General features: G+C 39.4%; 2 protein-coding genes across 2 annotated transcripts in view; one reads left to right on the forward strand and one right to left on the reverse strand.

Moving 5' to 3' along the window:
* LOC115744778 (uncharacterized protein PHLOEM PROTEIN 2-LIKE A4-like) overlaps positions 1-25,832 on the forward strand; it is a 162,236-nt gene that overhangs the window by 98,725 nt on the left and 37,679 nt on the right. The gene's annotated exons all lie outside the window — the stretch shown is intronic.
* LOC125316164 lies at positions 20,393-21,949 on the reverse strand. Its single transcript, XM_048283644.1, has 3 exons — positions 21,289-21,949; positions 21,110-21,245; positions 20,393-20,975 (listed from the first exon to the last, which is right to left on the reverse strand). The coding sequence occupies exons 1-3, from the start codon at positions 21,947-21,949 to the stop codon at positions 20,393-20,395; spliced, it is 1,380 nt and encodes a 459-aa protein (XP_048139601.1).

The raw sequence follows: 25,832 nt of genomic DNA on the forward strand, positions 1-25,832 counted from the left end.
GAGTCTGGCACTTAAATTTTTTTTTTTTTTTTTTTGGTAAGGTTGGCACTTAAATTTTATTTGCCATTGCGGCCTAAAATCCCCAAAAATGAAGACAGCAACTAGACTCGAGCAATAAAATTCTTCAAAACAAACATGAAGTAGGAGTTGAAGTGATGTGAAATGAACTTTAAAGGTAAAAGTTTGTGATAGCAAAGGGCTTCTTCCCTTCGAGTTTATGCCAGTCTTCTTAGTTTTCGATAATTCAAAGGTGTAGATGTAGAGATCTAGCTATTTAGAAGCTAGCATCTTGCAAGTCTTGTGCATCCTTAGAGTTTGAGTCACTTTCACGAAAAATTATAATCTACTCCATTTAGTAAAAAAAGGCTTAGGGTCTCTTTTCTTGATATATTTGGCTTCGTATATTAATATTAACAGGCCAAGAAAAGAGTTTAAATGTTAAAAAAATTAAGAAAAAATCGACACGATTTCAAATCTATATATTTATCTATATGTGAAAAAAAATTGAATCTTTCTTGTGCAAGATGGCACACTTTTGATGTAAAAAATGAAAGAAAAATAAGAATCAACAATTGAATTTCAAAAATTGAACTAAACACCCCGCTTAAAGAGGACCCGTGTCACAAAACTTTGCATACGGGAAATGACGAATCATCCTCATGCCTTTGATGTTTCCCTGAGAAGGAATTCTAACATCCGTTAAATTTACTCATATTTCGAGTACTCTTGACTTACTTATGATGTGCAAAATATGATTCCAAGATATACGTACATCCGGAGGCGGTTGCGCATTCGATTCGGCTAAAATCTTTGATCGTTTCAAATGGACTCTTGAGTTGGATTTCGACATGAGAGTTCTGATTTGGTACATTGCTACCAACTCTGCTGACACCCTAGAGAGCGTACAAGTCCGGAAGATGCTCCATTCGAAAAAGCTCCCGTTAAACCAAACATCGGGTCGAGATCTACAATCGGTAGGCATTTGTTTCGATATATGCTATATCCCCGAGTCCGATATCCTGTTATGGTGTCTAGTGGAATCGGGTGCATCAAGTTCGAGACACCTATGCCGGGCCAATCAACTTCTTCAATGAGAAGACGTCCATCGGAGAACTCCAAGGCATGGAGCAGAAGCCGACTAATCCAATGTGAGGTCCTAAAATTTCGACGTCCATAAAATATCGAAATTTAATAAAAGGTTCGACATTGAATTTCGGTTTGTCACGAAATATTGAATTTTAATAAATTAAGTGACGTTAATCAAATATTTGTCGAGACGTCAATCAGATTAGTTTAGCCTTCGATCGTTTCGTCGCTGCGTTTTAAGATTGAAATCCTTGCGCTCGATCCTGAATTGTGAAAAGTCTAAAAGACCCCTTCAGTTGAGCCAAATGTCCGAACCGCCTTGAGTGGTGAAATGACGATTTTATCCTTGGATATTATTTATTAGGAGACAGAATAGGTCTATTTCTTACTGAGACCCACCTTATCAATTTGGTCCCCCTAGTCAAAGATTCTCTACTTTCTCTCTCTCCATTTTCTTCTCCTCCCACCGCCTCTCGCCCCTCTTTCACGCACGAGCACCCCCCTCCCCTGCCTTCTTTTTCTTTTCTTTTCGTCTTCTTCTTTTCTTCTTTCTTCTCCTTGTTCCTTCTGTTCGTGCGACTCACCCTCCCCCAGCTACACCGAACTGCATCCCCTCGTCCTTGCTCCGTCTACCACCACCACCAGTCGTCCTCTGCCGTTCGTGCTCACCACCGTCGCCACAGCAACCCCCGAGCCGACCTGCCCTGCCCCGCGAGAGTTCCTTGTCTCGAGCCCCCTGTTCCTGCCCTATTCGCTGCTCGTTCTGCTCCGCTTCTACTCCTCTCACATCATCTCTTTTGAAGGAAGCCGTGACGCCCCGAAAATTCGTTATCTGTAGAGTGTTTGAATTCAATAAAAATGATAAAAATTGACTTTCAGTCGGTACAAAATTTTGAATCTTAAGGACGTAAAAGATAATTTTTGGACGACACACAGAACGTTAGCCAAATTAGATTAGGTTTCGAAAATCCAAATTAGATTAGGTTTCGAAAATCTGATCGAAATCCTCACGCCTAAGCTACCCTGTAAAAAGATCAAAATTAACCTCCGCCCAATGTGCCAAAATTTCGTTCTGTTCTAAAATATCAAATGACTCTTTTGTTCCTTAATCGTACACGAAAGCTAAAATAATTTAAAAGATGGTGGGTCTCACATGTCACTGTCATCTTCCCACTAACATGTCACAGTTTTCTTCTCACATCATCTGTCTCTTCTCTCTTCTCTCTCCTCTCCCTTCTCACCCCCCTTTCCTGCTCACCCGTTTTTCCCCCACGTGTTCTTCTCTCTCCTCCCTCCCCTCACCCACTCGCCCGATCTCTCTCAATCGTACATAAAAACCAAAATAATTCAAAAGGTGGTGGGCCCACATATCACTCTCACCTTTCTTTTTTTATCTTTTCCCATCAACTCATCGTGTCACTTTTTTTCCTCTCACATCATCTCTCTTGAAGGAAGCTGTGACGCCCCAAAAATTCATTATCTGTAAAGTATTTGAATTCAATACAAAAGATAAAAATTGGATTTCAATTGGTACAAAATTTTGTACCGTAAGGACGTAAGAGACGATTTTTGGACGATACTCAGAACATTAACCAAATTAGGTTAAGTTTTGAAAATCTTAATCGCCATGTTTAGGATCGAAATCTTCGCGCCTAAGCTAGCCAGTGAAAAGACCCAAATTAACCTTCGTCCAGTACATCACAATTTCTTTCTGTCCTAAAATATCAAATGACTCTTTTGCTCCTTCATCGTACACAAAAGCTAAAATAATTCAAAAGATGGTGGGTCCCACATGTCACTCTCACCTTTTTTTTTTCTTTTCCCCACTAACATGTCACATTTTTCCTAAAATACCAAATCACTCTTTTGCCCCTTAATAGTAAGCAAAAGCCAAAATAATTCAAAAGATGGTGGGTCCCACATGTCACTCTCTTTTTTTTTCTTTTTCCCACTAATGGACCAATGGATTGGTGGGGAAAAGAAAAGAAAAGGTGGGAGTGATATGTGGGGATGGGGATATGTCACCGGCCTTTATCATGGTGTGTGTGACGAGATCAACGCGCAAGGTGGCGGAGATTTGGATTTGTGGGTCATTGGGGACTTCGGATTGCTATGGGATTCGGGTTTTGTAAATTGAGGGCGGTTTGGTCTTTTCAGTTACGGAATTTTGTCCCCGGATGCTAATTTGTAAATGATAGAAAAAAGGAAGCAAAAAGTTGCAAAAAAACAGGGGAAGGTTTGAGGTATTCCCCCTTTGACAATAAAGGCCGCATATTTTGGAGTATAATAACAATTTTTTTTTTTTGGGTCAAAAGAGTATAATAACAAATCTAGAGTGTTCTTATTTTGCGAAATATAAATGATTTGAAGAAAATTATTTTAAAAATAATCGGCAGTAACCTTTACAAAAATATACGAAAAATACTGTCATTGTCCACATAAAAGTCTAAATGTAAACTGTTGTTGATAATGAAATTTTTTTCCTTGAGTTATTATTTCAAGTGATATAAGCGATTATTTTCAAAAAAATATTCTTCAAATCATTCATTTTTCGCGAAACAAACGGACTATTAGGAAGCATTTGATCTACTGAAAACATTATAGTAAAGAAATTTTGATGAAAATTGATTTCCTTCTTGTTAGAAGCGGAAGTTTGTTTTTCCCCAATCTAAACTTGCTTTCAGTCCATGGAAAACATGTTTTTCGTAGATAGGTTACTTTTCTATCATGAAAACACCGCAAAGTTGGAAAACAATTCCCTGAAAACTGTTTTCCTTCAAACGAATGGACCCCTCCAGTTCAAAGTGCTGATTTTAATAATGGGACAGTTAAACGCAACGTATTTGTTGCATTAAGCTTAGAAGGATCCATCTGTTTATACAAAAAATAATAACCATGTCATAGGGCGGATTGACCGTTTTAGTCATTTATGACGTGCATAAATGTTGAATTTGAGTTTAGTTCCTTTCACGAGAGGTCATGGGTTCAAAACTCCTCGGCGCCGGTGTCTTAAGTGGGGGGTCGTGGTGGTGGGCTCCTACGTTAGCCCCTCCCGAGGATTAGTCTTGCTCCACCGCTGTGTTGAGCGAAGCTCGCCGGCTCCGCGGAACCTCGGTCATCAAAAAAAAAAAATGTTGAATTTGTTAGGGCAAGTTCATCTAAGAAGTGTCATGTTTTTGTTAGAATGTGGGTGACTTGATGGAGTGAGAAATGATTGCATAAATGCAGCTTCTGTAGCGGATCGAATCTGGGCTTGAACTGCTGGTAAAGAGATTGAGAGGGTAGGAGAGCTAGTATCATAGATGCAGAGTTCTGATTACCGTTTGCTCTACAAAGAGACAGAATAAAAGTAGGTGAAAGTTAGAAATATCATAAGGAGGAAAAAAAAATGTGGGCTTGAAAATGGTATTTCCTCAGAGATCTGAAGGTTTTGCAGGAGAAACTTAATAGGCCTTGAGAATTGATGGGGTAACACGTAATTTCGCGAGATGTCAATTGAAGGCAAAGTCTTTTTAATGATCACATCAGTATAACAAAGTAAAAGCAACAGTACAAGCGGTTCCTAATGTCGAACCGACAACATAACAAATAATCATCTCAACATCGAGAACGGATCGCAAACACATTGTCATCGCCCTCTCACTTGACGATCATGTCGACTACCGCGGGGGCATTCTTCATCGTGAAATAATTCGTTAGGCCAAAATGAGTCATCAGAAACCAGACATGAGTTAGTAGCTCCCTTCCTCGTCTCAGTTGCCTTGCATGACACTCTGTGTCACATTTACTGGCGCCATAAGCCAACATTTGGATCCAAACCTCGCTAACAACTCTCCATCTCTCCTTTCCATCGGCAATGCGGCGCAGCTGTAATGCGAGACGGCATCCGTTATGCAACAAGAATTTGCTCTTGCTTCTCCGACTATTTGGAACGGTCAAGCCGTCTTTGGTCTTCATTTGATCAAGCAACAGCTTGCAAGCTTCACCCATGTCAAATTTGCCACGTCTTTTCCGCGTCTCCTGCTCAAAGAACTTCAGGGCTGCAGCATAAGTGTCCTGGTATCTGACACGGATGGTTTCTGTAGGCAACATTCTAGGGTACATAACAACAAGATATACCATATATCGGGACAAGTGCTCGCTAATTTTACGTCTAGCTCCAGTTTCTTCATCACGTTCTGAATTAGCAGAGTTGTCCCCACTACGGGGATCTATGAGGCGGCAGCATATTTCTGTGGCAATGTGCCAAACGATTATGCTCTCAGCGAACTCCAATTCGATGCTCCACACTACAAAAAAACAGGTATTTAGCCACGAAAAATTTGCGACGGAAAAAATTCGTCACTAGTGTCCGACGACAATAGCAACAAAATGAAGATTCGTCGCTATTTAGGACGGTATTAGCCACGAAAAAATTCGTCGCTAATTAGCGACAGATATAGCGACGAAACCCAATTCATCGCTAACTAGCCACGAAAATAGCGATGAAATTTTTTTCGTCTCTAATTTGCGACGAAAATACCCACGAAAAAAGTTTTGTCTATAATTTACGACAACCATAGCCACGAAAAATATTTCGTTGCTAATTTGCGACGAAATTTGCAACAACAACATTTCGTCGCAAATTAGCGACATAAACTGCCATGAAAAGCCTATTGGTTGCTATTTTCTTTGCGACGAAAATAGCTTCGTCGCCAAGTAGCGACGAAAATAGCTTCGTCGCCAGGCGACATTTTCGTCGCTAATTAGCGATGCAATTTTCAGGTCGTCGCTAATTTGAACTATCAATAAAAAAAAAACAAAATATTAAAATGAGCAACGAATCATTATTTTCATCGCTAGTTTAGCGACGAAATGTATTATTCGTCACTAATACGATAGAAATAAAAATAAAAAAGAAAATGTTCAATTTAGCGACAAATTCACTTTTTCATCGCTACTTTAGCGACGAAATTTTTTTTTTGTCGCTAATAAGATACAATAAAAATAAAAATAAAAAAATTTTTAGCGACGAGCACTGCTTGTTATCGCTAATTAGTGACGAATAGGTATTCGTCACTAATTAGCGACCACCACGTTTTTTGTCTCAAATCCAATTCTTAAAACTTAGCAACGAAAATATCATTTCGTCGCTAAGTAGCGACAAATATTTATTTCGTCGCAAAATTAGAAATATGAATAAAAATAAGAAAGAAAATATTAAAATTACCGACGAATCACGTTATTCGTCGCTAATTTTATAGAAATATAAATAAAAAAGAAAATATTCAAATTAGTGACGAAATAATTTATTCGTCGCTACATTAGCGACGACTATTTTTTTTCGTTGCTAATTTGGAGAGGAACTTCATGTTTCGTTGCTGATTGGGTACTTTGCACTTAGCGACGAACTTCATGTTTCGTCGCTACATAGCGACGATAGTCTTTTTCGTCGCAAATTGGCTTGTTAGATGTTAGTGACGAATCACATGTTTCGTCGCTAATTAGCAACGAAATTTTTTTTTGTCGCTAAATTAGCGACGAACACATTTTTTGTCACTAAAGTTGTCTCGCTAAATTAGCTCTATGAATAATTAAAAAAAAATTTCTGAAATTAGCGACGAATGTGATATGTCGTCGCTAAATTGGCTCTAAGTTAGCGATGTACATTGTGTTTCGTCGCTAATTGAGCAACGAAAGCTGTTTTGCGTCGCTAAAGCCACCGACAGCTTTACGTCGCTAATTTAAACTTTCGTGGCTAAGTTCGTGGCTAAATCGTGTAATATGTTTTTGTCGCTAAATTCGTGGTTGAGTAGAATTTCGTCCTTTAAAATGACGCGACCTTGTATCCCCCTAGTCTTCTCTTTCGCCCGCTCTCCTCTCTCCTCTCCTCTGTTCTCCCTTCTATTTTGCCTTCTGTCTCTCCTTTCTATTTTTGTATGCGTCTTACGGTAATCATAGAATAAATTGTTTTTTATTTCGCTATTTTGTTCTATCAATTGCCACAAGTTACACGTATCTTAACTAATTTCTCTTTTTTAGGTACCTGTCCATTTGAATATCTCACAACCCAGGTGAACCTTCCAATTTTTATCAAATTAACCACTTTCCCCTACAAACAATACAATCAGATACTTGGGTAAGTCTTCTTGACATTGTAACTTTTTTTTTTTTCAATTATAAAGTAAAAGTTAAGCTCATAGATTGAAATAAGTTATGGCGTCCGTATAAAAAAGTGTAGTAATGCACAATTAGTGGCGCATATTTACGACATTATTCCGTTAGATTGTTCATATAGGGTTGCGGTGAACTTCGACGGTAGTTGGTGATGGAAGATGCCGTAGAATTAGCGACGAGAGTTCGGGTTCGTCACTAAATAGCGACAACACTCGTTCTTCGTCTCTAATTTCCGACGAACATGGGTTGTCGTCGCTAATTTTTGCGACGAAATATATATTCGTCGCTATTAGTGACGAACATGAAATGTCGTGGCTATTTGGCGACGAATGTCTTTGTTTCGTCGCAAATTAGAATAAATTACGCACCGTTTACTTCACCATTATCTTCTATCAATTGCCATAAGTTTCTTATGTAATTGATCGGTGAATCTTATGTAATTTTTCTTTTTTTAAGGTACATGTCCATTTCAAGGTCTCGCAATCCAAGTGAACATTATAATTGTCATTAAATTGACCGCTTTGTATTAAAAATATTTCAGTGAAATACTTGGGTAAGTTTTCTTGACATGGTATTTTTTTTCAACTTGATAGCATTTATTGTGTCACGGATAGAATTTTAATTTTGACGATTTTATGGTTTTTAATAAGAATATTATATAGTAGATATGATATTTTTAATATTATAATAGATTTTTTAATATTTATACAGACACAATGCAAAGAGACAGGGCTTGGATGTATAGTAAGAACTTACCTGGACGACGAGGGTTGACTGATGAGTTTCGTGCTGGGTTGGAACAGTTTTTGGAATTTGCTAGTAGTAAATTTGAGTTCATGGATGGAAATAAGTTAAGATGTCCGTGTAAAAGGTGCAGTAATAGTAAATTTCATGTGTGTGACAAAGTAAGAGAACATCTTTGTAGATTTGGGTTCACTCCGAGCTATTATAATTGGACTTGCCATGGTGAACCATTCATATCTGATGAAGAATATCGAAGAAGTGATCAATTTTCAGTTGCAGAAGAATGTAGCTATTACAACTAATTGAACCCATATCGGAGGATGGTGATTGATGCTTCTGGTCAAAATTTCGTTTCGGAATCGAACTATGCGAGTACTAGTTTTGCTCCTACATTTGAACAAGTGGGTACTAATTATGCATCACAATTGGAAGATGCGGGAGTAACAGGTTTTGATGAGAATGTACAAAACGAAACTTTTATATCTAATCCATTCTGGGAAGTGTTGGAAGCAGCAGATGAACCTTTATGGGCAGGTTGTGACAACCACACTAAGCTATCGGTGACCGCAAGACCGTTAAACATCAAGGCAGAGCATAATGTGTCCGAGAATTGCTTCAACTCTTTTGTTGACGTAATGCGGGAAACAATGCCTCGTGATAACATCATGCCAAATGATTTTTATGATATGAAGAAGCTAGTGGATAACTTAGGTCTTCCAGTTGTAAGGATTGATGTATGTAGTAGGGGTTGTATGTTATATTGGAGAGATGATGAAAATGCTGAATCTTGCAAATTCCGTGGCCAACCGAGGTACAAGATTAGCGGGAGGCGGGGTCGTAATAAGAAGCGTAGACCATGTAAGCAATTGTTTTATTTGCCCTTAATCCCCAGATTGCAAAGGCTTTATGCGTCTCAAGCCATTGCGGAACACATGACTTGGCATGCAAATCATGAAACCGATGAGGGTCTGATGTATCATCCTTCGGATGCAGAGGCATGGAAACATTTTGATAGAACATACCCCGAGTTTGCGATGGAGTCTCGAAACATCAGGTTAGGTCTCTATGCTGATGGATTTGCCCCATTTGGAAAATCGGGAAAAAGTTATTCATATTGGCCGCTTATTTAACTCCGTACAATCTTCCACCCGGTATGTGCATGAAGACACCTTACATGTTTTTGACATTGATCGTGCCTGGCCCGCAAAATCCGAAAAAGTTGATAGATGTTTATATGCAACCATTGATTGCGGAGTTACGACGCCTATGGGACGAAGGTATTCTTACGTATGATGTTTCCACTGATCAAACATTTGTACTGAAGGCTGCACTTTTTTGGACGATAAATGACTTTCCAACTTATGGGATGTTATCTGGATGGAGTACAACCGGGATATTAGGATGTCCGATATGTATGGAGAGATCAAAGTCATTCAGATTAAAACATGGTAAGAAGGCCAGCTATTTTGATCATCTGAGACAATTTTTGCCCATAAATCATACATTTCAAAGGAATAAGAAAGAGTTCACCAAGAATAGGATTGAAAGAACACCCCCACCATTGAGGCCGACCGGTGATCAAATTTGGGAGCGAGTGCATGACTTTCCGGCTATTGTTGAAAACCCCCATGGCACCACTATTGCGTATGGAAGCACACATAAGTTGACTAAGCGCAGTATATTTTGGGATCTACCATATTGGAAGACCCATGTTATTCGTCATAATCTTGACGTCATGCATATAGAAAAGAATGTTTTCGACAATGTCATAAATACCGTGATGGATGTCACTGGAAAAACGAAAGACAACTTGAATGCAAGAAAAGATATGGGAGTTATTTGTGATCGGCCAGCACTAGATGTGGATGCAAATAGCAGGGGACCAAAACCAAAAGCGGTTTACACATTGGACGGGGAGCAGAAACGGGTGGTTTGTCAATGGCTGAAATCAGTGCGATTTCCCGATGGATACGCTTCGAACCTCGAGCGATGTGTTGATTTGAATGAATGTAAGTTAACAGGTATGAAGAGCCATGATTGCCACATATTTATGGAAAGACTACTTCCAATAGCTTTGAAGGAACTTCTACCAAATTTTGTATGGGGCGCCATCACGGAGTTAAGTAATTTTCTTCATGACATTTGCTCGACAGTGTTAAATGTATCACACATGGAGTAGCTGGAGAGAGATATTCCAATCATTCTTTGTAACTTAGAAAGGATATTTCCTCCATTATTCTTTGATTCAATGGAGCATCTCTTAGTTCACTTGCCTTATGAGGCCAAAGTTGCGAGTCCCGTCCAATTTCGCTGGATGTATCCATTTGAGAGGTAAAATAATTTTTTAACAATTTTGAAATTATGTTAGCACTTACTGTGTTATGAAGTACTTTTTCCTATTCCAACCAGGTTCTTATATCATTTGAAGAGAAAAGTGAAGAACAAGGCATGTGTTGAAACTTCAATTTGTAATGCATATATTGTGGAGGAAGTGACAACATTTGCATCATATTATTTTGAACCGCACGTGCGGTGCAAGAGGCGGAGAGCAGGAAGAAATGATGAGGGGTCCATTGATCCCAATTGCAAATCATTCTCTATTTTCAATTATCTTGGTCGATCAAGCAGCGCATGTAAGTTTCGTTATTTAACAGACGAAAAATGGTGGGCAGCCCATACATATATTTTGCTAAACTGTCCCGAAGTGGAGCCACACTTCGAGTAAGTGTACTTTTGCAATTATATTTATTGTGTGTCAAACATTTGCTAATATATAAATGGTATTTGTTAATAGGATTTTTCGAACTTCATTGTATGGACTACCATCAAATGAGTTTCAACGTTTGTGTGATGAAGAATTTGCAGCATGGTTCAAAACATATGTAAGCTGCGTATGGACGCAAAACAAGTTATTCATATTTTATAAATCATTATTTAAAAAATTATTATTGACTTTGCGTGTATGACTTCAGGTTCACAATAATCATGATCAAGTTGAAGAGCAAAGATTGCTATATCATCTGTCATGGGGTCCACAAAGAAAGATACGAACTTGGCCAATATATTTCATAAACGGGTACAATTTTCACACTCGAGAGTATGGCATGGGAAAAGCCACAATGAATAGTGGTGTGTGTGTTCGGTCATCTAATGGTGGCTGTGCGAAAGATGATTTTTATGGCTTGTTGGATGAAATCATAGAGATAGAGTACCCTGGACCATTAATGCGGGCTGTGTTATTTAAGTGCATGTGGTTCGACCCCGTCCGAGGAATGAAGGTCCATACGAAGTTTAATTTGGTTGAAGTAAATCATAAGAAAAGGTATATGAAATATGAACCATTTATCTTGGCACAACAAGCAATTCAAGTATATTATGCATCGTATCTTAGTTTGAAACACGATAAAGTTGATTGGTGGGCTGTATGCAAAATCAAAGCACGAAGGAAAATCGAGGCACACTGGAAGGATATAGCGTATCAACAAGAGGAAGTTTGTAACACGGTTGAAGTTAAGGAATATAACATTCCGACTTTACGAGATCCATTTGGAGCAGTGATAGATATGGATCCATCTGAAATTCGCGAATCAAATGCACATGGTGATGAAGAATCTGATTTTGTGATCGAAGATGAAGACGAAGATGAAGATGAAGACGAAGATGAAGACGTAGACGAAACTGAAGATGAAGACGAAATTGAAGATGAAGATGATGAAGATGAAGATTATGATTTTTCACAATTTTAACTAGTTATGTGTAATTATTATTATTACTACAACGTTTGTTAAGTTAAATGTTATTATTATAATTTTGTTGTTATTATTATTACATTTTTTTATTGAGTACGGCTGTCGAAGACTATTGTTATCCGTAGCGAAGTTAGCGACGAATATAAAATTCATGGCTAAGTTTGCAACGAAAAGCAATTTGTAACCAAATATTAAAAGAAGAATTCGTCCAAGGAATAGCGACAAAAAAGAGGATGTGCGTGGCAAAATTACTGACCAACCATACATTCCGTTACCGATTTCGATTGTCAATTGGCGAGGAAAAGGGGATGTGCGTCGCTAATTAGCGACGAATAGAGGATGTGCGTCGCTAATTAGCGACGACTAGTTGTCCGTCGCTAATTAGCGACGACTAAAGGATCTGCGTCGCTAATTAGCGATCGATAGATAAATTCGTCGCTAATCTAGTACGCACAAATTAGTGACGAAAAAAGTCTTCGTCGCTAATCGACTAAGCACAAATTAGTGACGGAAATTTTAATCGTCACTAATTAGCGACGAATAGTTAAAGTCGTTGCCCTTAATTCTAGCAAAAACTCACTCCTTGTGTAATAGTGTTTTTTTTTCCCTTGCTACATGAGATTTGCATGCGGTGAGGGGCGTCGAGCACAAAATTATTAGAGGAATGCTTATGTGACTGACTATCCCGAACTTACAGCTTATTTTGGGCCTTGAAAAAAAAATAAAAAAAATAATTTAAAATTATTGAATGGTTCGTTCTTTCAAAAATTTGTGGTTCAAAACATGATGTTTTTCTCATAAATCACAATTTATTATGCTAGCAAAGCTCAAATTATAATCTAATGTCACGTCAAATATGGGAAGGCCAAATGCAAGTCACTTTACATGCATTTAATTTCAATACAAGCTTATTAATTTATGCAATTGAACTCCCATGTTTTTTTCATCGGACATACCTAAACACTTTTTGTCTTTTCCCGATGCCCAAAAGGGGACGCACTCTCCTCGCCTCCCGTGTCAAATTTGATTCGTACTCTAGAGATGACGATAGTGTATAATCTTTGCAGTATCAAAGAAAGTATCCTAAATATCTCTCAAACATAGGAAGGTATCTAAAATATCTCTAACATTGGAAAGGAGCCATCGCCCTTAATTTTCAGCATCTCTCTCCGGCGAGGCCCAATTCGAGGTGATTAATTTTGTTTTGGTTGAAAATTCAAAGGCGAGTTAAATCGAACGAAATTCGTATGACCTCTCCACACCTTAGCTACTAATACTAAATCGGCTCGCGAGTAAAAGAAGAGTAAGAATTCCGCAGCGGGAATCAAGTAATTTTCGAGTGATCCAAGAGCGTCACAACATTTATTTGGCTAATTAGCGACGAATAGAGGATCTGCGTCGCTAATTAGCGACGAATATAGGATTTTCGTCGCTAATTAGCGACGAATATAGGATGTGCGTCGCTAATTAGCGACGACCAATTGTGCGTCGCTAATTAGCGACGACTAAAGGATCTACGTCGCTAATTAGCGACGACTAAAGGATCTGCGTCGCTAATTAGCGACCGATATATAAATTCGTCGCTAATCTACTACTCACAAACTAGTGACGAAAAAATTCTTCGTCGCTAATCGACTAAGCACAAATTAGTGACGGAAATTTTAATCGTCACTAATTAGCGACGAATAGTTAAAGTCGTCGCTAATGGTATATGTGTATGGCGACGAAAGTAATATGTTCGTTGGTAACCGGCGATGACATGCGTAGGCGTCGCTATTTAGCGACAAAAAGTTGGTTCTGTCGCTAACCTATACTCTTTTGCGTGCGTTTTTATGGACAAAATCCCCAATTGCTTGACCTAATTTGTAACTCAACCTTCTCCTTTGCCCGACTCACCTCTCCCTCTTGCTACCGTCGACCGGCCAAAATCCCCAATTGCTTGACCTAATTTGTAACTAACCCTCTCCTTCGCCCGACTCACCTCTCCCTCTCCCTCTCCCTCTCCCTCTCCCTCTCGCGATTGTCGACCGGCCAAAATCCCCAATTGCTTGACCTAATTTCTAACTCAACCCTCTCCTTCGCCCGACTCACCTCTCCCTCTCCCTCTCCCTCTCCCTCTTGCGATCGCCGACCGGCCTATCCCTCTCGTTCGCCCGACTCAACCCTCACGGCTCGCCGGATTAGTCGCCACCGTGGTCATTAGCCACCCCTTCGACACCATCAAGGTAGTTCCGCTCTCCACTTACTCTGCGCTTCCCATTTGCTTCCATGTGGGTGTTACGGGAAATCAAAATCCGGAAAATTAGATTTAGTCAATCTCATCGTTCGCTCAATCAGAAGCTTCACTCCGAATGGAGAGAAAGTGAAACCAATCGGCCGATCTATCGTTAAAGTTTCAAGCTTTCTTCATTGGAAGACCTCGGTTGTAGACGTCTTGTTGTGACGATGTGGCGAGCTACGTGCCTGACCGGCTAATATAATGCTGTAAAAATGCTCTTGGAACTTCAGAGCTTGATCCGATGGAAAGAAAAAAGGCTTTGTACATTACCTCTGTATTTATTTAGTGCGTGAGTAGGGCATTCCTTCGATTCTAGAGGCATTAGTTGTTGGAGTGACATTGACTCAAAGCAGAATGTAGAAAATGAGGAAGTCCTAGCTTCACGCAATTCCATGTTTTGGTTAGAGTGTGTGTCAAATAAGTGAGATTGCCTTTTCTCACTAATTTGAGGAACTTGCACCATTACACAAACTAGAAATGGCTGAAAGAGTAATGAATTTAAGAAGCCCAATTGGCAACTTACGCGATACAATTTCTTTTCACGGGTTTGGCATGATTTTTCAAAATGTTAAAAAAAAGCTCTTAAAGAATCAACTTGAATTAATTTAGCTCAGTTTAGTTCAATAATTTGACTTTCTTTTTTCCTTTGCTGATACATACTCTTATTTGCAAAATTTACAATAGTTGATAAAAGGAGGGTTTAGTGCTAGTGGATTTTGATTCTTTTTACCCACTTCCCATTTTCCATGTTTACTCTTTTCTTTGCACTTTTATAGTGAAAACTTATCAAAAAAGTCATAATATGTGCATATTTGATCGATCGCCAATTAGGGATTATGAAGTGGACCTCGAATCTCGCTTAGGAAAAACCCAGGTGAGTTTTAACTCTTCGCATTATGCTTTCTATGGTATTGGTTATATTACTTAGATAGAACTTACAATTAACTTTCAATATCATTTCTTTAACAGAGACAGCCATAGATTCTTTCGATTTCTCAAGTTTCTCACGTGCTCTCCGAACCAAAATGGTAAGTTTCGTGATGGACGTCATTATGTGTGTTGCTAATACATGTGTCTATTTTTGCTGATATTTCTCTAACATTCGTATTTCTCAGTATTATAGACGTGGAGGTCACATGGGTGGTGCATTGTCACAAGGAAGACCAGCAGCCCCTTCCCATTCGCCTTCCCCTTCCTCGGCCTCATCCCCGTCCCAACAATCTTCCCCTTCCCTTTCATCTCACCCTCCACGACTACATAGTAACCCTCCATCTGCCTCGGTTCCACCTTCTCAAGTGGAACAATCGAATGATCGGGAGAGCTTAGTTGCAGAAGATAGCCGGCGCATGATATGCCCACAGGGAGACTCGTAAGTACTTCAATTTTTTAAGTAAATGTAATATTTAGCCTATCGTTTGGGTGGTAGATGCGGGATGTGAACTCAATTGACCTTGTTTGCAGATTTGAAGATGCTACGGACGTCGTGCGGGAACTTAATAAAATAGTGAATAACTATTGGAGAGGCCCGTGGATTAGTTACATGAGCGCGCCGGAAGAAGTAAAAGACTTGTGGTGGAACGAGTTCAAGGTAAGTTTTCTGTTTCAATTTTCTCAAAAACTAAGTTCGGCGTAATAAAGCTAGTTGTTTTTCTATTGATTACAGCGGAAATTCAGCTGGGATGAATCGCAAGACAGTGAAATTAGAAGAATATTTAAGAAAAAAGCTGGTGATCACATCCGCAATGTGATGAATAAAGCAAAGACAAAAAAGGTGAAGCCACACTTTATTACTGGTGAAGATTGGACCGAAATGAACAACACTTGGGAAGGGGAAAAAATGAAGCAAAGGAGTGAACAAAATGCCAAGAATCGAGCTTCCAGTTCTAGTGAAGGGTCTTTCAAGGCTGCAACATATACTGGGGGTTCTATTAACATTGGGGAGCATAGAAAGAGAATGGTAAGTTTGTTAAACATGTAAGTTCATTTAATTCAATTACTCATTTATGTTTCAATTTTGTAGGCACATGATTTGGGGACCGAACCGACGTATGCAACTACATTCGAATGCGTTTTTCAAAAGAAAGATAAGACGTGGGTTGGCGATCGAGCGAAATCTGTTAAGGTATGTAATGTTATACTTTTGACTTTATAGAAATTACAATGAAAACCATGAATGCTTGCAATATTTATGGCAGTTACATATATGAAGTTATTTTATTTTCATATTTATTTTGTTGATGTAGGAAAAATATGATGAACTTTTAATGAGTGCGGCTAGTGGCGGTGATGGTGGGGATGCGTCGAGCCAAGCAGCCGACAATATGGCAATGTGGGTGGAGGCGTCGGGTGGGGTGAAGCGAGGGAAAATATATGGGTGGGGGAACTTGTCAAGGGAATTGGTCGCAAAGGATGATGGAAGTTCATCCTCCAATGCGGCTGCTTCAAGGAGGAGACGAATCAATGAGGAAACGGCACAACAAGTGAGCCGACCGACACTTTTGCTTGCAGAGAAGGACGAACAAATGAAACGGCAAGAAGAACGATTGTCACGGAAGGATGACCAAATCAGATCTCTGCAGGCTCAAATGGCAATGGTCTTGCAAACCCTCAACATAAATCCAGCTGAGGTTCCTCCTGTACCTCCGGCTAATGAAATAGGTCATGGGCACATCGAGGAGCAGCGCAATGATGATGACATTGACGCTGAGGATCTTGTCCGTGATTTAATTCCATAAACAACATGTTTGCCAACATCATAGCTTATTTTTACCTTTGGTGAGAATCCTCTATCTCAACTATATGTAGTATGATAACTTTCAAGCTCCCTCGTTGTTTCTTTTCATGCACCTTCAAAGTTTACAAAAATATATTGCCGAGTCATTGGAAAAACCATTTAATGTAAATGTTGAATGTCTGTGTTCAGTGAGCAAAGAAGAGGAGAGACACAGATTGGTGCAATAGGCATTGGGAGCGATCACTTACAGGTGTTGAATGTCCTGTGGGTGTGGGATGGGGGCTCTGCTTGTTCTGAAATCAATTTAACGTAAATGTTTCGTGCCGTCTTGATTTGGTCCCTGTTTGCCTCGAGGGCAATAAGAGCAGGGGACAGCATTTTGAAGGTCCCTTTCAACGTGGTAAGTTATTGTTATAGGTTCAGGTAAAGGATAGATTGATTGAGAGAACCATACGTAAGTTGAATTCTCTACATTCAATTTACAGGAAATATCACCAGATGATCTCCTTCCTGAAATTAGGTCCTTGAAAGTAGGGAATGTGGCTAAACTTGCTGCCGTCATCCTGAAAGAACAGAAAATGGGTCAGGTAATGCTGTTGTAGCAACTTCTGTTTTCCTAAACTTCCACTGTACAGTAGTGTTGTGTATTTCTTTTCGCATTGCAGTAGCTCTGCAGTCGATCAGTTTTTCCTGTACTTTAACAGGATTCTGAATGGGCTCCTTGTATAAGAAGTCTTCCTCAGCCCAAGGAGATGCATAGCACGGTCTGAATGTCTTACTAAATGTTCTTCCACTCTAATTTTCAAAATTTGTTCTTCCTATTTTATCAGTGCTGCATCTGTATAGTCTTGGGAATGTTAAATACATCAGGTATTTTCAAAGTTAACTTCATTGAGAAAGCTGGAGGTCCTCGTAATGGTTAAGTAGGATTGGGATTTCATTGCTGCTTTTTTGTATAGTCAATGAAGAGTAGTAAAATTCTAGCTTCTATTTTCCTTCTTGAAGTTGTATCATATTATAAAGATAATAGTTAGGATTTTAAATATTCAAACAATAGTAATACAGTTGAATGTTAAGAACAAGTCATCTTGCCATAAATTGCATCCCTTGCAGCAAGATTCACTAGCTATATTTATATTTTGGACAGTGTGGTAGGGATAAATTTTTGCTTCCTGTGGAGGCTTCATTAGTTCAACAGGTATCTGTATGGAGCATAATTATCATGGGAAATGGTAACAAGTTTCAGAGTCTGAAAATCTGTTAGTGGTTGGTTAACATATATATATATATATCAGGTGAAAAATCAAGATTAGGAAAACAAACAATTTTTTTAGATCTGTGCTTGTAAAATAAGGTGTATTTCAAACTATTCTACTCTCAGGATTGGTAATTTGGCAGTATTTATGTGTCTTTGCATCCTCATACTACCCTACTAGCACTTAAGGCCATTATCGAAATGGAAGTTTAGGTGCTTCAGTTTTTAATAAGCATACAGCCTACAGGAAGGTTGGTGTGGATTTTGAACATGGCTACAAAATGGCTCCAGGTATTCTGGAACTGTGAGGAGTTGGAGATGATTAACGAAAGCTTGGTCTATCAAAGAACCATTGACAAGAAGGTTGGAATGGAGAGGGAATTTTCAGTCCTTAGGCATGTAAGTATCTGGTGTCGTCCCCCAGCAATATTGCTTGTATTGTTGACGCATATGATTAGGAACAAATGCATCACTATCGCATGTGTAGCATGTCATTATAGCTACACTCACTAGGTAACTGTAAGGATCATGTTCAGAATATATCCTGAATCTATAAGCCTGCCTTTTTTTCCTGCAAAATTAAGTTGCTCACAGTCCATATGGTGGCTTCATCAGTATAAAATGGCTTCATCTTCAAGATGCTGTACCAGCAACAGGATTATCTTTTAGTGTTGTGCTGTTGATATGCATAAGATTAATAAATGTCTATCAAGTAGCATTGCTTGTTCTGAATTCAATTTAACGTAAATGTTTGAAAGGTATATAAATGTTTCGTGCCATCTCGATTTGGTCTGAATTCAATTGAACAGCACTAATGTTTTGCAGCATTTTTGCCGTTGAAAATCAGAATGGGAGGCACTTTACAAGATAAATTGATATACCACGTTCAAGGAGATGGGGGGCCCTGCAAACCCCACTTGATCAATCGTTCAGACTTTCTCGGTTTCTCTCAAGGATGGCTGCCCATGTCCAGGTGGGACGAACTTAATGCATTTTTTAAACGTGCAGGGTAAGAATAAATGTCTCTCTTTTAGAAATGGAAGTCGATATGGACAAGATCCTTCACATTGCTTAAGCATATTTTAACTCTTTGTTCACTGATTTAAAGTCCGTCAATTCCGTCAAATGCAGGGCTCTTGTCACCTTTGGTTTGAATGCCTTATGTGGAAGGACAGTGACGTCAGACGGTTCTGTCCATGGACGTTGGAATTCAAGCAATGCTGAGGTTCTTTTGCGTTACACAGTGAATAAAGGCTATACCATCCATGGATGGGAGCTTGGTAAGCATAGTTATGCTTGCTATTGGCTCTCGTAAGGATAAATTATTCAGTATTTACACCGTAAATAAAGGCTATACCATCATATACATGTAAAGATATACTGTATTAGTCGGTATTTACTTTGGATTAAGATGTTACAATTTCTTCTTTTGGTGACTATAAGATCTGTCCCTGAATATTTATGTCTTATTACTTGCTCATTCAATGGTAAATATAAATTCTAGAAATTAATTTCCGTTTTAGTTAGATTTAAAATGGAAAATTCAAAAAATTATTTTACCATACGATCATTACAAATTATAAAATCGTCCGGTGCTTGGTCGTCACAAGGTTCGTCGCTAAAGTCGTTCCGTTTTTTCGTCGCAAAATTAATTGCTAAAGAATAAACAAAAATTCGTCGCCTCGCTAATTTATTGCTATTTTCGTCACAAATCACTTTACTCACGAAACTTTTCGTCGCAAATGCTGAACATTAGTTGCAAGAATTTACCGACGACTCTAGAATATTCGTCGCAATTTAGTGACGAATAAAAATTCGGTCGCTAATTCTTTCAAAAGAAACGTCGCATTACCGACGAATTTGGCAACGATAATCATTCGTCGGAAAAATCGTCGCCCAACTTTGCGACAAACAAGATCGTCACTACTTTGCCACGCAAAACCAGTCGTCGCAAAGCTATAATTTGCTACATAAAAGGATTTGTCGCAAAGTTCGTCGCCAAATTGCGACGAACATGTTCATCACAAATTTCTCACGGAAAGTATCCGTCGCACAGTTCGTCACTGAATTTTCGTCGCCAATTAGCTACGGAAAATTGTTCGTCGCTAATTTACCACGAATATATACCGTCACACAATGTGTCGCAAATTTGTGACGAATATTGGTTCGTCGCAAATTTCGTCGCAAATTGGCGACGAAAAATTTCATCGCAAATTTGTGACGGATATTGGTTCGTCACAAAGGTCGTCACAAATTGGCGACGAATGTTCAACTTTTCGTCGCTAAAGTTTGCGACACCGAATTAGCGACGAATATTTATTTGTCGTAACTTTCGTCGCAAAATCGATTAGCGACGAATTTTACCATAATTTTCGTCGCAAATTTCGTGGCTAAAACCTAGTTTTTTTGTAGTGCCATTTAAGACTAACCGACCCGTTATTCCTTTCGAGAGCATCGCTTCCCCTGCTGGTCCATGGGGAAGGGAGTTCCGCATCTCTCATTCGATCATCTGTGATGAATTGCTTGATGATGAACCCCTTCAAGTCAGCGCTCACCCTCTCATGGCTCTGATAGAGGTGCTTCTGCACAGCCGGTATTAAATCCACGCGCAGGTACCCCAGAACTCTATGCCAAGCTGATGATTGTGTTTCCTTCAGGGAGACACTCAGCAGGTTGTATTGACCGATCGAGTTCGACCACCTTCTCCTTTTGTGCAGCGGGTGGAACCTATTTATAAATTTAAGGAAGCCGAAGCGCTTGTTGTTAATCAGCCAACACGCAGTCCAGTCCGATGAAAGAAGCTCGCACACTGCATACATCTCAAGTAAAAGCGCCACAACTAGCAATGTATAGGTGAGGTTGATATCAAAAGATGAGTTTGATAAGAACTTATTCTTGTGAGTGAAAGTGAAAAGTATCAAGACGATGAATGTTACGGTGATGCTGCAGAAACGAAGGGGGAGGCCGAAACAACTATAGATTATCAATGCTTTGGTGTATAGCAAATCATAAAGAAAACCCAGTTCAATAGCAAATCATAAAGAAAACCCAGTTCAATCTCAATAACTCTGTGAACCACAAGAAAATTTTTGCCCATGAGAACTGACCGGCTAGTGTCATACTCCTTGAAGCTGAGCAGAAGATCTGCAAAAATGCGCTTGAAAATGTCCACCAAGCCTCTGGCTGCCAGGAGTTCAAACTGACTGCGCTCATGCAGTTGCTCATCCGAAAGTTGTATAAGATCTGCTTCCACACGTGTTCTCATCACTTCATGCACCTCATTCACTGTGTGTGAAATGAGCGAACTCCTTCAGTTCGTACTCTTCCAAGATCCTGGAACGATGATCAGGTTCGAGGTCCTGGCAAAATTTTTTGAAGTGGTCGCTGCTAGCAGCCCATAGCACCCATACTCTTTCACCGTACTTAATGAGAGCAGGGACCATCATCAGAACGGAAAGTTTGTAAAACCTGAACTGTTTCCACGCAAAGTAGAAGATGACAACGATGGCAGCCGTCTGGTTAAACAGGGTTAAAAAGTGCCTTGACCAGAGCTCATTGTCTGCCAGAGAATAAGCTGTGATCCTATCAGGACCACCCAGATGCAACAACAGAAATGGCGCCCAAAACATCGTCAGTGTGATGTTTTCGATGAGATATTCCAGAACGTGTTGATTATCTTTCAGCGCCGCATTATTTGTTATCATCGCGAGCGCATTTGAAGCCACTGAGCCGGCCATCAAGTAGGCCAACCAAGTGAGTGGCCTGATCAAAACATTCGGAACGTACTTCCGGCGGTCACCGAGGCAAACAAGTATTATTTGGCAGATGAGGCTGAATAAGATTAGAGTGCGCAACCACTGGCCCTCCAGGAATTCACTCAGAACATGTGTCCTCAGCATCCTCCGAAAAACCACTCTGCTAAGAACTGAAACGCTGCGTATTAGCATATACAGATTTCGATCGAAGAATGTGATGATCAGAGGCCCATAAGAACATCCTTTCTCAGCTTCAGGTTAAGCAATAATTTTATGTACGTCCTACATGCTAAGTCAGGCCAAAATTGTTTCGTCGGTGTTGCAGCTCTGAGGCCCCATTTGTTCTGTGATTATCCCAAAAAATTCATATTTCGTGCATCGAATTCTATGTATCTACCCCTTCGGAAGGCTAAACTAGAACGACAACGAAAAACAGCGATAGATAATTGAATTGTTCCTCACCTAGAGGTATCATGATCGGATGTGCAATGATGCTACTGATGCCGGTGGAACTGCAGCTCCTCCCTTGAGTTAGCTCCTGCTGCATGTAATGTGTGCATTCGTGAAGGCTCGTTTGCTCAGCTTGCTTAAAAAGCTCTCTCTCTCTCTCTCTTTCTCTCTCTCTCTCACATCCGTAAATCCCACATTGGATGGTCGACGCATGTGTCATATATAGGCCATCCACTCTCAAATGGGCATCACTTCATATGGTTGCTTTCTAAATGTCTCTTTTGGAGTTTGTCCATGGAACTTTGGCTAGAAGAAAATCCCTTATGGAGGAGTGATCTTAGGCTTGGTGGTTACATATTAGGCAATTTATTTTCGAAACAAATTTTCGGTATAAAAATAGGTTTGGAACAGAAATAAAAAATATAAATGTTATGTTTTCTGTTTCTGGAATAGAAACAGGGATAAGATTTCCCCTCATTGCCGCCATCCCCTGTCTCTAGTCCCTGGTTGCCCGCCTCCCGTTGCCGGTCGACTCACTTGTGTCCCCGCCGTCGGTCGCTGTTCGTCATCCGTTGGTTGTCCGCCGCCATTCCCCTGCTCCATTTCGCCCTTCGTCGTTCGTCATCCGCTACCTGCCGGTCGAGGACCAACGGTCGCAACCGTAGAAATTTTATATTGTTATCAAACGAAGTTTTGTTCCAAGAATAGAAATTTTGTGTCGTTATTAAATGCCTGTCTCTGCTAAGAAACTCATTCAGGGAATAAAAATAGAAAAATCTATTTCTTTGGCCATCAAGTAAAATATTGTCCTTCACGCCCCAATTGTGCTGTTACATTTTGGTGATTTGCCTCATGTAGACCGGACGCAATTTGACCTTCTAAAATCTGTCCATTTATAATATAAAGAATTGTTCGGTCATCAAGTGAAAAATTGTGAATTACCCACCATAAAATTTTATAGAAACAGAGGATTCTCGTAAAAAAAATAAAAATAGAAACCCTAAATCAACCCCACCAAAACTCAAAAGAAAATCCTCTCTAGGAGCTCTCTGTGCTGAAGTCTTGGAAATTTACTATATCTAGAAGTCAGTATATTTTACACGTTGGTAATCCATAGAAGCAAATATTGATAGATCAATAGCATAATTTGAAAATTTAGGAGGATAAATACATATTGGTACTTATCAAAACCCGTTAATAAGTTATGTGCGTGTAATTAATGAAGTAAGTTGCCAATCACTTTTTAATTCCAATTTAAAACTTACTAAGATGATGTACCGGCGTGGAACTAGGTCCGGTATTTTGTGATACGGAATGTTGTAGTCGTCCATCCTCAACGGATCGATCTATCTCGTTCCTTGAGTGTGTTGATTGAAATATTATTTTCTCTAAAATGAATCTTAAAATTACATCTTCAAGACATCAATTGATGATGTGCACGAGAAAAGAACGACGAGACTCATACAAAGTAATATAATTTGTTCATGTGCATGAGAGAAAAACCATAGGCAAGCAAACAAAGCAATTCACAAAGAAAAACTCAAGGGCAAGTTAACGAGTTAACACAATCTGATTAAGATTTCATCTTCTTATTCTCCTCCGTCTTCTTCTAGACCACCGTAACTGTCAACTCATTCTTTACCTTCGCTTTCATCTTTAGCTTCATCTTCATTTCACTACTCTTTATTTCTCCTTCATCATCATCATCATCATCACTATCATCGCCATCTTCTGTTTCAGCGCCATTTTGATTTTCCTCTGCTTCCCCTTGTCCGTCATCACCATCATCTCCTTCTTCGTCAGAGTCATTATCATCTTCATCTTCAGCTTCATCGGGAGTTTGCTGATCTTCATCTTCTCCTTCATCACTTCCTTCATCATTGTTGTTGTCTCCTTCTTCCTTATCGCTATCTTCTTCCTCTTCCTCTTCCTCTCTTTCCTCATCTTCATCTTCATCTTCATCTTCATATGTATCTGTATTTTCCTGTTCTAGATCTTCTCCTTCATCACTTCCCTCATCATTCTTGTTATCTCCTCCTTCATTATCGTTATCTTCTTCTTCTTCTTCTTCTTCTTCTTGACCATTGTTGTTTTTTCAAAGAACATAAGAAGAATTGACAGGAAAAGCTGTGTATTTGCAGCAAACAGAACATATGGAAAGGAAAAACTGCTTCTTTTTATTCAGAAAACTGAAAAATACTTAAGTACGGACTAAAACTTTGTTTTTTTGCCCACTAAGCACACGTTACCCACTAAGCAACAGATTGCTTGATCCATAAAAATCTGCAACAAACTAACAAAATAAATCTGTAACAAACTAATAGAATAAATCTGCAACAAACTAACAAAATAAATAACATGCAACTAAACAACCCTACAAAATAGAACTTTAACAAACCGACTCAATAGAAAATAGATCGTGCAGCCTTGATGCATCAACACTCTCCTCCTGGATCAAGTGCTACACACTCCTAACTTTGCCTTGAGAAGTTCGAATCGACCAACATGAAACGACTTAGTGAATATATCTGCAATTTGATTTTCTGAATCGCAGTACACCGGGTTCACCTCTCCAGCCTTTTGCACTTCTCTCAAGAAGAAATACTTGACCTTAAAATGCTTTGTTTTTCCATGAAATACTGGATTCTGTGAAATGCCAGAGTTGCTTGATTGTCCACAAATACTTCTATGCCTTCTTCTTGCTCCAAATGCGGATCATCCATCAACTTCTTCAACCATAATGCTTGATTCACAGCTGCAGTAGCTGCAATAAACTCAGCTTCTGCAGTTGATTGTGCTACTATTTCCCGCTTCTTTGAACACCGGGAAAAGCATGCCGACCTAAATGTAAAGCAATAACCTAAAGTGCTCCTCATATCATCCATTGATCCCGCTCAGTCACTATCGAATACCCCCCGCAACTTAAACTCTTGAATTTTGCGGAACTTAATTCCATATGAAAAAGTAACTTTCAAGTACCTCAACACCCTCTTTACAGCTACCATATGCAACTGACTTGCACAATTAAGAAATCTAGACAAGACACTTACAGTAAACATGATGTCCGGCCTAGTTGCAGTGAGATACATTAGACAGCCGATCAAATTTCTATAAACTCTTTCATTTACAGGTTCTGATCCATCCTTCTTTTGAAACTTTTCCTTCTGACCCATTAGAGTACTCACACTCTTGCACTCCTCCATGTTGAATCTCTTCGGGATCTCCTTTAAGTACTTCTTCCGACAGATAAAAAATTCATTCCGAGTCCGCTTAACCTCCATCCCCAGAAAATATGACATCTCACCAAGATCGGTCATTTCAAACATCTTCATCATCTCTTGCTTAAATGCAATAATCTAAGCACTATTATTTCCTGTCACCAGCATATCATCCACATAAAGAGACACCACCACTAAGTCGGATACTAACCTCTTGACATATAGAGTGGATTCACTAAGACTTTTCTTGAAACCTAGACCCAGCAAGTGCTCATCCATCTTACTATACCATGCTCTGGGAGCTTGCCTCAAGCCATAGAGAGCCTTTTTCAGCAAATAAACTTTCTCCTCCTAGCCTGGTGTGACAAAACCTTCTGGTTGCTCAATCTCTTCCCGCAATACTCCAT

Source organism: Rhodamnia argentea, chromosome 8 (assembly GCF_020921035.1).
Source record: "Rhodamnia argentea isolate NSW1041297 chromosome 8, ASM2092103v1, whole genome shotgun sequence".
Taxonomy (NCBI): Eukaryota; Viridiplantae; Streptophyta; class Magnoliopsida; order Myrtales; family Myrtaceae; genus Rhodamnia; species Rhodamnia argentea.

Coding starts and splice junctions, on each gene's coding strand:
- LOC125316164 (XM_048283644.1), bottom strand. CDS start 21,949: ATGCTAATACGCAGCGTTTCAGTTCTTAGCAGAGTGGTTTTTCGGAGG. Junction 21,246..21,288: donor GTTCGCTCATTTCACACACA/GTGAATGAGGTG, acceptor GTGTGGAAGCAG/ATCTTATACAACTTTCGGAT. Junction 20,976..21,109: donor AAGGAGTATGACACTAGCCG/GTCAGTTCTCAT, acceptor GATAATCTATAG/TTGTTTCGGCCTCCCCCTTC.